The sequence below is a fragment of the Petaurus breviceps genome, unplaced genomic scaffold (genome assembly GCF_028583685.1).
Source record: "Petaurus breviceps papuanus isolate PSGF00001 unplaced genomic scaffold, PetGlider_PUasm1.0 227, whole genome shotgun sequence".
NCBI lineage: Eukaryota > Metazoa > Chordata > Mammalia > Diprotodontia > Petauridae > Petaurus > Petaurus breviceps.
Window position 1 is genome coordinate 2,963,711 of NW_027185896.1, and position 16,906 is coordinate 2,980,616.

A 16,906-nucleotide genomic window follows, 5' to 3' on the forward strand; every position below is an offset into this window, starting at 1 on the left:
TGCTTTTATCCTTTATCTAGGGCAAGGGAAAACAGATCCAAATCAGCAACAGAAGCTTTAGAATTCTTAACCAGACGTCTGTAGACTTTTTTTAAAGCATCTTTTGAAAATTATATTTCAGCATAATTGGTTTCCTTTATAAACCTATTTTATATTATGAATTCTAAAATAATGTTTTGAGAAGAGGTCTACAGGCTTCCCCAGAATGCCAAATATCACACACATACACACACACACATGGTCTTGAACACTCACTTGCACACATATAAACACATAGGGTTAAGAATACTTGCTTTACATAAAAAATCCAAGGATGAATACTGGGGAGAAAGGAATTAGAGTAAGATAAATTATTAAAACTGATATTTTTTTAATATATGTGCCAACTCTTAACTGAAACTTCTCAAACCTTCTGCTTTTTATGTGTGCCTTTCAATCTACAGAAACTAGAGTTTAGAACTGATGGGAGAAAAATTATAATCTTTTGGGAGTTAAAAGGAGATTCTACTTGAAAAGGAATGCAAAAGCACATTTAGATTATTATTTTTGTTCCTATATTTTAAAACTCAATTGCTATATTTTCCCCCCTGGTGATAATTAGTGGTTCTTTGGGGGAAGTCATGGGGAGGGACATACTGAGAAACATGAGTTATATAAAAACAAAAGATATTAATTTTTAAAGCATTAAAATGACCTTAGTGGGGCAGCTAGGTGGCTCAGTGAATAGAGTACTGACCCTGGAGTCAGGAGGACCTGAGTTCAAATCCTGCCTCACACACTTAAAACTAACTAGCCATGTGATCTTGGGCAAGTCACTTAACTCCAATTGCCCAGCCTTCCCCCCTCCAAAAAAGCAAAAATAAAATAAAACGACCTTAGTTAATGCTTTCAAATTGTCCCTTTTTAGTTTCAGATCAACCTCCAGTTTCTTATATTTCAAATCAAACATTGGCAATTTTCCTTTAAAGTGAATACTAATAATTTCTCAGGAACTTCTGAAGCTTCCTCTGTGTAAAAATTACATAAAATTGTGCTTTCCTCCTAGGTTTGTTCTGCATAACTAAACTCATCAGAAGCAAATCATCAATCAAAATTTAAAAAAATTTAATTTTTTATCTTTATGAAACCTACTTTGAAGTATGTTGATTCTGGAGCCAATAGCCTGATTATCAGGCTACAAATCTTATTGGTAAAGAGTTGTATTTCTAAAAATATTCATTTGAAAGATCAATCTATAAAGTTGAGCAAAACAGAAAGAGACTATTAGAAGAAAGAGTGATGCCTCTATAACATCAATTATTAAGAACCTATTATATGGTACATGGCCCAAAGTGCTAAACTGAGTGACAGGTCTTGAAATAATCTACTTTGGCTGAAACACGGCAGATGCATACAAGAACAGCAAGGCATTTGGATATAGTTCAAAAGGCAATGAAGAGCCATTATAAGTTTTAGACAGTGAAGTGAAATGATCAGAGCAGTGTTTTAAGATGATTAATGTGACATCTGTATGTAATGTGGACTGGTAGGTGGAGAGACTAGAGTTAGAAAGATCAGTTAGAAGGCTATTACAACAATTTAGGAGAGAGATGTTGGAGATCCGAAAGAGGAAAATGACAAGAGGAATAAATGTTGCTATAAAAATCAAGAAATATTAAGGATGGAGAATCTATAGGATCTGGTGACTGAAAAGGATTGAAGCAAAGGACAGGGAAGAGTTAAAAAATTCCTGGTGTTCAGAGCTTGAATGACTGGAGTAAAGTGGGTAAGCCTAATAGAGATAGTGTATGCAGGAGAAACATCTGGTTTTGGGGAAAAGAAGAATTCACATTTGGACACACTGAGTTTCAGGTACAATGCTATCTTCAGGTGGAGACAAATAGATGTGAATGTTGGCCTAGAGCTTGGGAGAGTTGAAGGCAGGCTTTCTGACATTATCTAGCTGGACCTTTTATCAAGTTTTTATTAACAGTCTGAGGGAAACTGGGTATATAGGGAGGTATATCACTGAAGCCCAAGTGTGTTAGTTGAAAAATAAAATCTCAAGATGGCCAAGTAAAAACAGAACCTCTGTGCAGCTCTGGTTTCCACCACCTCCAACACATGAACAAAATGACTCTAAACAAATTTTAGAGCTACAGAACCCACAAAGTGACAGAGAGAAACAAATCTCCTGCTGAGGACAGCCCGGCAGGCCAACAGGAAGGGTCTATCTCAGCGCACTAGGAGTCAAGCGCAGTACCTGTGAGCTGTGGTTCTGGCCCCAGGGCATCCCAGACCAGCCAGAACAGACGTTAGGAGAGTGAATCACCAGCAGTGGGAGCAGTTTCCAGACTTCTCAACCCATAAACACCAAAGAGAAAGTAAAAGATCAGTGTGGAATTGTGTTGAAACTGGGATAGGAAAGGAGCAAGGTCTGGCCCCTGCCCCCAGGGTGAGAAGTGGCAGAGCCATAGAGTCTGCAGCTGCTGCTGTGTGACTGTCTGTGGAGCTCATGGCCTGCAGATTGTAGGGGGACAAAGTGACCATTCAGAGGGTAAATGATCTTGCTTTAACCTGCTTGGATCTGGATAATGGTCTTGGGTGGTGGTCCTGGGGTATGTGGCCAGTGTGCCAGAGCTTGTAGGGGCTGTAGAGAGGGTGCCCTTCAAATAGCTCCAGCAGCTGCAAAAACCACAGCAATTTGGGACATAGCTCTCGGCAATCTGGAAGCAGAGTTCTACTGTGGCAAAGAGCTCAAAAGTCAAGTAATTGGCTGGTAATATCAGCAGGCAGAGGAAGCACAAACAAACCATAGAATCCTTTTTGGGGGACAAAAAAGATCAAAGCATACAATGGAAGGCAGACGAGGGAATCAGAACTCCTGCATGAAAAGCTTTGGAGAAAAATATGAACTGGTTATAGGCCATGGAGGAGCTCAAAAAGGATTTTGAAAATCAAGTAAGAGAAATGGAGGAAAAATTGGGAGAAGTGAGAATGATGCAAGAAAATCATGAAAAGCAAGTCAACAGCCTGCTAAAGAAGAGCCAAAAAAAAAAATACTGAAGAAAATAACGCCTTAAAATATAGACTCACTCAAATGGCAAAAGAGGTCCAAAAAGCCAATGAGGAGAAGAATGCCTTAAAAAGCCAAATTTGCCAGATGGAAAAGGAATTTCAAAAACTCACTGAAGAGAATAATTCCTTCAAAATTAGATTGAAGCAAATGGAAGCTAATGACTTTTTTTTTTGAGGGGGGAAGTAGGGCAATTGGGGTTAAGTGACTAGCCCAAGGTCACATGGCTAGTTTTGTGTTAAGTGTCTGACTGAGGCCGTATTTTAACTCAGGTCTTCCTGATTCCAAGGCCAGTGCTCTATTCACTGCACCACCTAGCCGCCCCAAGCTAATGACTTTATGAGAAATCAAAATAGTATAAAACAGATCCAAACAAATGAAAAAATAGAAGGCAATGTGGAAAATCTCATTGGAAAAACCACTGACCTGGGAAATAGAACCAGGAGAGATAATTTAAAATTTATTGGACTACCTTTAAGCCATGATCAGAAAAACAGCCTAGATGCCATCTTTCAAGAAATTATCAAGCAAAATTGCCCTGATATTCTAAAACCAGAGGGCAAAATAGAAATGGAAAGAATTCACTGATCACCTCTTGAAAAGGGTCCCAAAAAGAAAACTCCTAGGAATATCACAGCCAAATTCCAGAGTTCCCAGGTCAAGGAGAAAATACTATAAGCAGTCAGGAAGAAACAATCTGAGTATTGTGGAAACACAATCAGGATAATACAAGATCTAGCAGCTTCTACATTAAGGGATCAAAGGGCTTGGAATATGATATTTCAGAGGTCAAAAGAGCTAAGATTAAAACCAAGAATCGCCTAACCAGCAAAACTGAGTATAATGCTTCAGGGAAAAAATGGTCATTCAAGAAAACAGAGGATTTTCAAGCATTCTTGATGAAAAAACCAGAGCTGAACAGAAAATATGACTTTCAAATATAAGAATCAAGAGAAGCATGAGGAGGCAAATAGGAAAAAGAAATTATAAGGAACTTATTAAAGTTGAAGTATTTACTTTCCTGCATGGAAAAACGATAATTGTACCTCATGAGATTTTTTCTCAGTTTGAGGATAGTTGAAGGGAATATATATGTATACATACATATATATATATATATATATTTATATGTAGGTGTAGGAGGGTGTATGTGTGTATAAATATATATGTGAGTGTGTGCATATGTATGTACATGTATACATAGTCAGAGGACACAGGAGCAAAATGTAGGGGACCTTAGAAACTAGCCATAATTCAGATAAAAATTAAGGAGAGGGAGAGAAGCAGCTGGGCAACTAAGTAATACAGTGGATTGAGAGCCAGGTCTGGAGTCAGGAAGACCTGATTTCAAATACAGCCCCAGATACTTATTAGCTGTGTGACCCTGGGCAAGTCACTTAACCCTGATTGTCTCATTTTCTTCATCCGTAAAATGAGTTGGAGAAGGAAATGGCAACCCACTCCAGCATCTTTGTCAAGAAAATCCCAAATAGGGTCACAGAGAGTTAGATATAACTGAAAAATGACTGAAAAGAACCAAAAGGTCAGGAGTAATTGTTGATGTCTTCTCCCTCACAATGGTTTTGAATCCACAATTGGGATGATATGGAGTAGACAAACTCCCCTGACATTTGATGAGGCAGGGCAGTTTATATTTCTTATTTGTGAAGACAGGAACCTAGTAAATGCTTGATGAATGATTTATGATTCATTGGTCAACATATTCTCCTCAAATATATTGGGCCACAGAGTAATTAAGATATTTTCTTCTTAAAAACTATATTTTCAGCAAAAATTTTCAACAAGGATATGCTTCTTATATTCTAATGACTATGCTTTCTAAAAACATTCCTAGCACTTACTAGCCATGTGACCTTGGGCAAGTCGCTCAACTCCAATTGCCCTGCCCTCCCCCCTCCAAAAAGAAAAAATAAATTAAAAAAAAACATTCCTAGCCTAAGAAACAACATGAAAATGGAGCTAGCGATCTTTTAGCATTCTCAAAAAATAGGCAAGCTAGGCAATGCAGGGGTCTGGAACATTAGACCTGGAGTCAAGTAGACCTGAGTTCAAATTCTGCCTCAAATATTTACTAGCTATGTGACCCTGAATAGTTTCCCCATATGTAAAATGGGATGAAAAATAATATTTATTTTACAGGGCTACTGTGAAAATCAAATGAGATAATATATGCTTTGTAATCTTTAAAGGATTTTATAAGTGCTACTTATTATTATTACTAGTCAAGTTCCTAGGATTTAAAATAAGAGGTGACTTTAGAGACAGTCTGGTTCAGCCTTTTCTTTTTTACAACTGAGGTAACTGAGGCCCAGGAAGGAAAAGTGACTTCTTGTCCAAATTCACGATAAGTAGCAAAGCCGAAAACTGAACCCAGAGGCTTTAATTATATAGATCACCTTTTCCACTATCCTGTGAAATATAATACAAGGTTGTTATTGTTATTTTTAATTGCCTATTTGGATCTGTTTGTATAACACGAATAATACTAAGACATTCTTTATTATGAAAGGAAGCAGGGTGTGCTGCTGTGGAGAAAAGGGGCAGCTTTCTCTAGTATGTACAAAAGGAAAATCCCCTAGGAACATGACCCACAATTACCTAAACATCAACACAGTAGGTTGCTGGGAACATGCTTCTAAGCATATTTTCAACAAATGCAGAAACGACACTACCACTGTTCTTTAAAGTTTCTGAAATAATGGCATGTCAGCATCTCAGAGCTAGAAACGGAGAGGAAATGGCATTTAAAAGGTGCTGGAAGCCTTAAGAAGAGGATGGCAACAGTGTGACAAGTATGATCAAGTATAATTGGGGAAACAGTTTAAATCTTCGAACAGAACACCTGCTTTTTCTAGAACAAAGGCTATTGCACAATGCACTAGGAGTAGTACGGCAAGTAGAGGGAGGAGCAAGAAGGTATCATTCTTTGACAAGGGAATCAATTCTATCATCTTTTCACTCATCACACTCTAAGGACAATTCCAGTTTCAGGAAAATATGCCTGAGAGGAGAGCTCCTTTTTCATTCATGATTCATTTGCGAAATTCAGATGGAACAGATTAATTTAATATAAGCAGAGAAGGAGATAACCTTTAAAACCTTAACTGGTTTTCACTGGCCTGTTTTGATTAGGAAAAAGAACTAGGTGTCTTCCTGTTGCATCTCTACAACATCTTGGTCACGATGGTCAAGTTGGGTGATGAGGGGGTAGGACCCACGTGTGTAAGAGCAGAATTGATACTGGCAAATTTTGTAAGTTGCAAATATCCCAGGGTGCTGAAAGAACTTGAAGGTGTGATCTCAGAGATAGTGCCCATAATACTTAGTGCTTTACACATGATAGTTTTCTTAGTAAATGTTTGTTTTGACCCAGTACCCCATCAATGAAGTTGTCATGTTTTTCTATTTGTATTCTCAGCACAGTGTCTAGCATGAAATAAGTACTTAATGGATGTTTCTTCTTCTTCTTTCATTTGCTTGTTTCTTCATTCATTAGAGAAATATCAAGAGAGAAGCCAGAGGTGATATGGTAGGCAGGGGTGGGGAACTTGTGCCTTCGAGGCCACAGCTGGCCCTCTAGATCCTCAAGTGCAGCCCTTTGACTGAATCTAAACTTCACAGAACAAATACCCTTAATAAAAGATTGTTCTGTAAAACTTGGACTCAGTCAAAAGGCCACACCCAAGGACATAGAGGACCACATATGTGGCCTCGAGGTCACAGGTTCCCCACCCCTGGGGGGAAAGCATGTTAGATTTGAAGGGAAAGGGGTTCAAATCCCGGTTCTGCTTGTATGAATTTGGGGAAGTGGTTTGTCCTCTCTGAGATTCTGTTTGTTTCCTTATAGCATAAGGTACCAGAGGACTTCAGATAACCCATTCAGCTATACATCTATGTTCAATGTAGATATTTAAATTGTATGCCAATTTGAAGTGTAAGGAAGTGGGGCGGGATTGGGATGTTGGGCTGTAGACTAGAAAGGTGAACAATAATCCCTGAAAAAATTCTACAGCAAATGATAAAACAGATGGCATGTGAATCCTTAGAAAGGAATGAGATGGTCACTATGACTACTTGAATTCACTGAGAACAATTCATGCAAAATCTTGACCTTTGTGACAAGAGCCTGAGGCAGTGTGGAATTACACAAAATATCAGACCAGGAATCAGGCAGTTCTAGGCTCTGCTCTGCTCTTATCTACCTGTGGCATCCTGACTGATTCTCATTTTCCTTACCTGCAAAATGATGAGTCTAGACTACGATTATCTCCACAGACCTATCTCTAAAACTTTATGATTTTGTGAGTTGGTCCTGGATAAATTTGTTTGGGAAATTGCTCAGCATGTATATCTCTGGACTGACCATATAGTCCACATGATTGAAATGACTCCATAAGGGGCGGCCAAGTGGCGCAGTGAATAAGAGCACTGGCCTCAGGGTCAGGAGACCCAGGATTGGTTCCGGCCTCAGATACTTGGCACCCACACAAAAAATAACTGGCCATGTAACCTTGAGCAAGTTACTTAACCCCAATTGCTTTAAAAAAAATGACTCCATAACATCTTTGAAGAGTGAAGTACACAGGGCTCCCATAATCACAGAGTTCTAGTGTCACCATTAGAATATGGAATCAAAAGTCCCAGCCAAATTGGGCTTTCACTTCAGAATAGAACTGCAAATATTTCTATATGGCCATCAAAATAGAGAGGAACACCTCCAGTGGCTCCTCTGTGAAGAATTATGGAGCAAGATGGATAAGAACAGCTTAGGAAAAGAAGAAATGGCTAGGTTGTGATGTACACTGATAAAAGGAATGGCCACGTTGATGAAATCCCAGGTCTATTGGGATAATGGAATATCAAAGACTAGTTGTCCTGAATGTCTCTGGGTTTAAAGGATTTCATAGTCCACTCTATTTTAAATGTACTATCAGGTGGCTCAAAAATTCCATGGAAACTTGACCTCTTGATGCCACACTTAGAGCTTTGTTGTTTGAATGGTTCTCTCCCAAGGTAAATTGTTTTGGATTGCCTTCAACAAACTCAGTGGTGTGCAGGTATTATCTGGGTTTACCGTTGCTTAATCCAAAGGTATTTCTGTATGGGTATTGTTTAATTTATCAAGTATTTTGAGAATGCCTCTCAATCCTCTTCTTCGTTTTGATGAGAATACATTAATCTTAGGGTTGGGGGACATATTTTATTAATATTGTATGAATTTTTGTTAGGATTGTTTTTCAAATTTGCTTTGGCTTTTTCTATAGTTCCTAATGCGCACATAAAGACTGTTATTATTTTTATCATTAAAATTACTCATATAATTCCCTGCATACATTCTAATCATATAAAAGAATCAGAAAAGGAGCTGGGTCATGCAGTGAGATTAAGGGATAATTGATGAAAATCCCAAAATGTTGCACTGATGCGCACATAATGCTTAAAGCTCTAGGTAAGTAAATTGGGTAGCTCCTCTTATGAATAATTTATAGGAAGAATTGGACAAGGGTCATACAGGATGAGAAGCTAATGACAGGTTGCGATTTTTCAGTGATAAGATAATGTGGCATAGGTAGAGTTAGTGGTGAATGTGTAGCCAGGAAGCCCAAATTTAAATCCTACCTGAAATATTTACCATGTGACTTAACCCAAAAGTCACTTAACTTCCCTGCGACTCAGATGCCTTATCTCTAACATGATAATACTATTAGCAACTACCTCATAGGGTTGTTGCCCAGATCAAATGAGTAATGTAACGGATACCATTTTGCAAATCTTAAAAAGCTACATAACAATACAGCTGCCCCTGCTGATGCCAATGCTGCTGCTGCTTCTATTGCTATTATTACAATTACTACTATTCATGGAGAGAGCACCCACATGCATGAGAACATATTCCATTTAAGCATGGAAATTTGATTGCATCATGGTGTCCTAGGAAAGACAATATCACTCTCAGGAAAATGGCATATGATCAAAAAGTTATGTGTAGAGTAGATGGAGGAAAAGGGAAGTGATCAGTTGTTTGATATTGACTATTAACATACTGTGAAAATAGGTGGTTCAATTACCAAATCACTTGCTGCAAACAAGCCCTTTCTAAAATAATCAAAGTGAAATCAAGTTCAATCACTCTGCTCTCTCATCTCCCACAGAACTTTGCATCCTTACAATTGGATTCATATATTCAGCCTCATATAGATAGGTATGCAAAGAATGGACCAGGTGGACAAGCATTCCCTAGACAAGTATTTGATCCGGGTCCTGAGGGAAAGCTTCTACCTTACTCTTTGTGCAGCCAATGATTATATAAGAGCTATTTTCACAAAACTGACCACTCTTACTAGAATATACATACCAATTTTTATTCGTCTTTTTAATCTAACACCAAGCTTTGCATATTGAAGGAATTAAATAAATATTGGTTAAATTAATTAATTGTAATTAATAGTGATTACTCAAAGACTTTCAAAATGGCTTTTCATTATAGGATCACAGGATTTTGAGGCTGAAAGAGAATTTAGTGATAACTAGTTCCATCTCTTTATTTTGAAGATCAGGAAACTGACCACCAGAAAGGCAAATGTGTGCCAGTTCACAAGATTAAGAAATTGCAGCAATAGAATTCGAAGTCCCGCATTGAGAGGCATAGTAATATAGTGAAAAGAAAGAGCCATGAATAGAAGTCAGAAGACCTAGGTTCATAATCCTGCCTTTGATGCTCACTACAGTGTCACCTAGAGAAATCCATTTGATCTTTGTGGACCTAGGATTCTTCTATAAAATGAGAAGGCTGGACTAGTTGGCCTCTGAGATTCCTTCTAACTCTATCGTCTAATTACATCAAATAATGTAGTTTTCCCATTACAGTTGCTGTTTAGTAAGCTAGAATTGTCCATCTTTAAAGATCATGTGAAATATATGTCTTTAGTAATTTTGAATAGCTGAGTTTACTATTTACTGAGAAGATTAAACATGCATGCTGCTCAAGCTATATAATGCTTTGCAAGCTTGACTTTTTGTTAACGTTGATCTAAAAAAAAAGTATTGTTACTAGAAGAAAAGCCTTGACTATTCAGGAAGGAAAAATAGCTATAAGATTCTGGTCAGCTTTTTGCTGACAAAATAAAATTAAGAATTAAGTCAATAGCTCAAATATAAGAATTAAGTCAGATAGCTCAAATCGATGAATACTTTCACTCAAATTATCTGGAAATAGCTATAGCCAGAGATGATTAGTCACTGAATCTTGACTTGTTCTCATAGAGTTACATACTCCAGACAACTATGCTTGTGTTTATCTTTTGGCTGTTTATTAAAGCATCTGTTTAACTAACACTACATTCCTTAATCACGGTCATACATTTTGCCCATAAAGAAAAATATTTTGATAAGAACATCACCACATCTCATTTTTCAAAGGACTCTGTTAAACTAGTAGTAGCTAACTCCTATAGAATCATCAAGGGGTATTCTTTTTACATGTTTCAGCTTCAAGGAAAACTTCCTTAATCATAATAGAACTATATGCAGATATGAATATATGTATATAGTGTAGTATTTTAGACCAGACTTTGGTTGATATGTATTTGGTTGATGTTATAGTTATCCACAATGAAGGAAATAATGGAAACCCAAATTATGTGGGATAAGGATGTTTCTTTTGTATTTTGCCTGGAAGATATTTGGGAGGTTCATGGGGCTCAGATGTTTAATTCTATTCCAGAATCCCACAAGTACAAAGATCAAGAAAAGTAGAATACAGATCCCTAGTGAATTTGTTCAGTGTAGAGAGTCGTTAGGGGAAAAGAGGATTTTAGGATTTAAATCTAGAAGAGACTTTAGAAATCATGTGGTCCAACCCTCTTGTTTATTTATGTTTAACTGTATTGATATCTTTTAAAAATTATCTTCATTTCTAAACATCCCCCTTTCCCTCCCCTACCTAGAAATACTCCTTGTAACAAAAAAAGAAAAAAGCAATCTAGCAAAATTAAACAACATATCAATTCAGTACAACAGTAAATGCAATATTCAATAACCACTGCCCTCCACTTGTGCAAAGAAAAGGGGGGGTGGAAATGGAGGGATTTCTTATCCCTTATTTAAGGGCAAATGGAATCATTATTGTTGTCATTGCTTTCATTTACACACTGTTGTGTATATTGTTCCCCTGGTTCTGTTTGTTTACTTTGTATCAGTTCGTTTATCTTCTCATATTTTCTGAATTCTTGGGAGCCATGGAACAGTAATATTCCATCACATTCACGTACCACAGTTTGTTTAGCCATTTTCTCAACCAACAGGCATTTACTATATTCCTTGTTCTTCGTTAACACAAACACTGCTGCCATGAATGTTTTCAACTTCTCCCCTCATTTCTAAGGTGAGGACATTTTTTATTTGATACATGCAGATAACTGCCTCAGCTTCACCCTTGCATTTGACCGCATGCCTGATCAGGGAAGGCTCTACTAAATTTCTTCAGCTAAAAGTTCAAAATCACGGAAATGATGAATATGACGTCAAAGAATATGAGTATACCTGAACTCGTGTGACGTGTAGATACATAATACAAGCCACTAGGAAGCATATGCAAAAAACCAGGAGAACCAGGACGAAGATGCTCCTAGGGGAAGAAATGAATGAGGGCATTGATTCAGTCACGTGAACATTTCTAGATTTGTTCTCTCCACCCATGTTCTTGCTATATTCTTTTCCCTAACTACTGTTAAGGTTCAGCTTAAGGTTCAACATGGCAGCCCAGGACCCTAGTCCCAGAGCCCTTGGAGGCTGAGGCCAGCAGCTCTCCTAAGTGTTGGAGTAGGTGTTTGACACTAAGCCTGGCATCAATCCAATGAGTCCCTGGGGGAAGTGCATTAGGCTGCGTAAGTAGGAGGGAAATGAGCCAGGTCAGGAAGCTCCTGAGTGGTGGGATTGGGTCCATGACCCGCACTGTGTTTCTGACCTCAACAAGAGAGAGATACAATTTTTAAAATAAAAAAAGAAAAATATTCAACTCAAATGTCACCTCTTTCTCTAGCTCATTTTATCTTTTTTTTTTAATCCCCAATGTCTACAATAGCATATGACACATAATGGGTATTTAATGCTTATTGAATTCAATGGATGAGATGACCTTGGGTTCTCACAGTCTATGCCAACAGAATGATAGACTGTGTGTCTATCATTCTCTCAACTTATATCCCTGGTGTTTTTCACAGTGTCTAGAGCTTAATAAATACTGACTAATTGGTTGATAATTATCCAAGACCCAGACTAGTATAAATATGGATAAGCTAATCACCAGAAAGCTGACCAGCACGTGGTAAAGTTTTTCAGCCACAATAATTTATGAAGACCATCTACTAAGGTATGGAGGGGCTGTGATCTGCAGAGTATAATCATAATTTTTAAAAAGTAGGTCTGGATCTATGATTTCACTGAGTAGAGAACTCTCTGTACAGAAATCCACTCCCTTCCTCCATAGTTGATCAGATGCTTTTTAAAATTTGCAATCCTCTGTGTTGCCTAGGGTTCACAAAGTTTAAGAGGCTTGCAGAAAGTCACACAAAAAGTATGCTTATGCAGGACCTGAACCTAGGCCTTCCTGACTCAAAGGACAGTCCTCTAAACATTATACTATACTGCCCCCCAATAATAGTATTGAGTTTTATAACCACGTTAAAAAGTTCTGTAGGCAGCTAGGTGGTACAGTGGATAGAACCCTGGACCTGGATTTAGGGAGACTTATATTCCAATGCTACCTGTGTAACCTAGGGCATGACACTTAATTTCCAGTTTCCTCATTTGTAAAATGAGGATAATGATAGCATCTGCCTCCAAGGACTGTTCTGAGGATAAAATGAGATAATATGTGTAAAACACTTCGCAAAGTTTAAAGTACTGTAAATGCTTTTGATGTTGTTCAGTTGCTTTTCAGTCACATCCAACTTTGTGACCTCATTTGGGGTTTTCTTAGTAAAGATACCAGAGTAGCCTGTCATTTCTTATTCCAGCTCATTTTATATATAAGGAAATTGAGGCAAACAGGTGCATGTGACTTGCCCAGGGTCACACAGTTAGGAAGCATCTAAGGTCAGATTTGAACTTAGGTCCTTCTGACTCTGGGTCCGGCCCTATATTCACTGTGCCACCTAGCTGCCCCTATATGAACGCTAGCTGTTAATATTATATAAAATGCTTTATGTGCAGTATTTCATTTAATCCTCTGAACAGCCCTCTCTGGTAAACAGCAAAAGTAATATTATTGTAGAGAAGAGGAAACTGTGATTCACAAAGGAATAGTGTCTTTCCTGGAGCTCCACAGCAAATAATTGGATAGGAACAACCCCTTCCATCTAGATCTTCTCACACCACTGTGGACAAAGGGTGCTAATTTCATTATGTGGATGAAAATGCTGGCAAACAGAATACAAGATCTCTCATTTTAAGGCTCTTACCAGCATCTCCCAGTCAGAAGCATAGCTAGGAGGGAAATTTTCTTTCCAAACACTTTCTACTCATTACTTAGGATCAATAAATATTTATTAAGGATCAATAAATATTTATTATAAATAAATATTTATTAAGTACCAGGCACTGGGTTAAGCTCAAGGGATCCAAAAAGAGGTGACCCTCAAAGTAATTCCAATTTAATGGGGGATACAAGTAAATACATACAAAGCAAGTTATATAGAGGATAAACAGGAAATAATTAATAGAAGGGAGGCATTAGGATTAAGAGAGGTTGGGGAAGGCTTCCTATAAAAAATGGGATTTTAGCTGAGACTTAAAGGAAGCCAGAGATATCAGTAGGTGGAAACTATGGGGGTCAATAGGCAGAACAGAAGAGGAATAACATTCCAGGCACAGACAATAGCCAGAGGTCAGAAATGGAGTTGTTCCCGGAATGGTCAGGAGGACAGGGTCACTTGATTGAAAAGTATGGGTTAGGGGCAGCTAGGTGGCGCAGTGAATAGAGCACCGGACCTGAGTTCAAATTCGACCTCAGACACTTAACACATAAGCTAGCTGTGTGACCTTGGGCAAGTCACTTAACCCCAATTGCCCTCCAAAAAAGAAAAAAAAAAGATTAAAAAAAAAGTATGGGTAGGAGAATAGGGTATAAGAAGACTGGAGATGTAAAAGGGGGCTAGATTATGAATGCCAAACAACATTTTATATTTGATCCTCCAGGCAATATAGTGTTGTTCAAGGTTTTTTATTTTTATTTTTCCTACTATATGAAACATAATAGGCATTTAGCGATGAATTTAAAAACATTTTTAATGAAAAAAATGTTTACATTTAAAAATTTAAAGTCACATATGGCTCCAATTTAAAACAAAAGGCATTAATGAAATCTTTCAGCTTAATTGTTCTTCCAAATGTTGATTTATTGCTTTGGAGTCACAAGGTTCACTTGAGAAAGTAAAGCCACAGTCAATGTAATTAATCTTTGATTTGGGAGGGGTGGATTAAGGGAGCAAAATACTTAAGGTTTTCAACTATATTAAAGTGGGAAAAGGTACTCACTGTGGGATTATTAGAAGGTAGACAAGGCCAAATAAGGCAGCTAGAACCAGTGAAAGGACCACAGCACTGGTGAAATACTCATCTTGAAGCTGGTGATACTGTGGAAGAAAAAATGTTGGAAATTAGATGCTAAGGAGATGCTAGCAGACATTTAACTGAGAGGTACGTAGTGACAAACAGAGCCTTGATAATGGTTATAAAGGGAGTTTATGAAAATGTTATATTATCTCATGAATTTTAAAAATGTCAAAAGAAAATAGCTTCCCTTACTCCCCAAACTCTGCTTTTTTTAAAAATTGCTTTACTAGACAGAAAAACACAAAACAAGTCATAGAAATCAGACCCTAAATGTTGAGTAACTTTCACATGGGCTTTGAGCTCAGATTTTAAACCAGAGTCACTTACTTTTTCTTCCCGTTCTTTATGTTTATACTTTAGGGTAAAGAAATTCAAGTCTGCCATCTCAGACTCTGTTTGCCGGGCTTCTATCAAACGGCTGATATATCTGTTGACTCGAGTTCCTGGGGTGGTGTATACAATATTTGTAGAAAAAGAGGATCTATTCCTGAGTTTTTCAGAGGCTGTCCTTAATGCTCTCCTCTGCAGTATCAATGGAAACAAAAAAGATTTGTCCAAAACCTTGATTTTTAAAAAGATCATATAAAAAAAACCTCATTTGACAGAACATGTGTTCATTTTCTCATCAACAAACAGGAATGGTTACCACTAGATTGTCCAGTCTTGGTAAAACTAGGGGCTCAGAAACTCCGAAGATGCCAAGAAGCTGACCCTAAAAGCCACCAATATATTCTTCTTGCTCCAAAAAAAAAAAGATATTTAGAAAATATTCTGGTCTCTATATCTCCCCACACATTGCATTTATATTTAAATACTCACTTCAGTTAATCTTTCATTTGACTTCAAACTAACCCCAAGAAATATGTAATGCAAGTATTATCATTACCCCCATTTGACAGATGAAGAAACAAAGCCTATTGGAAATGAAGTAACTTTGCCCAAGGTGCCCAACTTTGCCCACTACTAAGCAGAAGAGGGGAGACTCAAACCAATGCCCTTTGACTCTGAATACAGCGTTCTGCAACCACATCAAAATATTCCTCAGGTCAAACATGCAGGAACCATATTTGCTGCAGTTTCTTTGTTGAGGATCAGTTATACATTTTGCGAAGATAATTACTTATGTGATTGTGGCATAAATGATGAGATTAGTGTAGGCTGGAGAAAAAGAACCCTAACCAGTTTCTTTGTTTTTCTCTTCATAGGTATGAAAACAAACCTGTAATGTAGAGGAGACTGGAAATCAACCTGGAAATTAACATGGGTGTCTTTTAAAAAATGTTTACTGCAGGGCACAAATTTAAGTATCAGCTCTGTCATGGATCATACAATATGATTGACTTTTATAGAATCTTGAGATTTAGAGTCAGAAGGGATGTTATGGATCATGCAATCTAGAGTTCACCCATCTTAACTGTGGGCTTTGCATCCTCCATGACAAAGGTGAATGGGCATCTCTCTGTTCTAAGACTTTGGTTGACAAGTGGATCGATTTCTTGTATGCCATTTATATTTCCTCATGAGCTGTGAGAAAGAAATATTTTAAAGGAAGTTATGAAGGTCAATGGATAACCCAGCTAGCCAGAAAGTGAGAGTGTGCTAAAAGAGGCAGATGGCCAGAGCATTGCACTGGTATACCTGGAAGAGTAAAAGACCTAGAGGAATCAGAATAATAACTAGCATTTTTGGAACACCTGAAGGTTCACAAAGCATTTTACAGAGGTTAACTCATTGGATCCTCCCAACAATCCTGTGAGGTACATGATACTATCACCCCCATTTTACAAAGCAAGAAACTGAGCCTGGAAGCATTTCAGTGACTTGGCCCAGGGTCATAAACTAGTGAGAAACTCAGGACTTCTTGATTCCAGGTCCAGCTCTCTATCCAATGCATGACCTAGCTGATCGATGAAGAAAGGACTCTGGAATAGTGAGTAGATTTTCTAATGAGAATCTATGCCAGGGAACGATCAAGACAAGATGAAAAGATATGAATAAATTGTGATTGGGACCGATGGAGGACACACTTACCCTAGTGAGATCACAAGTTGATTTAATTATTGAAAGTGATTTTTCTCATCTCCTCCTTCCCTCAGGTCTCAGAAGACAAAGTCCTTCTCCCTTCCCAAAACTAACTGCTCCCACTATTCTCTCCTCCTCCTCCTCCTCCTCTTCTTCTTCTTCTTCTTCTTCTTCTTCTTCTTCTTCTTCTTCTTC

The 16,906-nt window shown here is 37.8% G+C and overlaps 1 protein-coding gene across 1 annotated transcript in view; it reads right to left on the reverse strand.

Moving 5' to 3' along the window:
• The window catches only part of ADCY1 (adenylate cyclase 1), a 363,162-nt gene that overhangs the window by 61,279 nt on the left and 284,977 nt on the right, over positions 1 to 16,906 (reverse strand). Inside the window, exons 9-11 of the mRNA XM_069095456.1 lie at positions 15,017 to 15,211; positions 14,612 to 14,709; positions 11,618 to 11,702 (exon numbers count right to left, since the gene is read on the reverse strand). Of these exons, the coding sequence (XP_068951557.1) occupies positions 11,618 to 11,702; positions 14,612 to 14,709; positions 15,017 to 15,211 (378 nt within the window). The remainder of the gene's footprint in view (positions 1 to 11,617; positions 11,703 to 14,611; positions 14,710 to 15,016; positions 15,212 to 16,906) is intronic.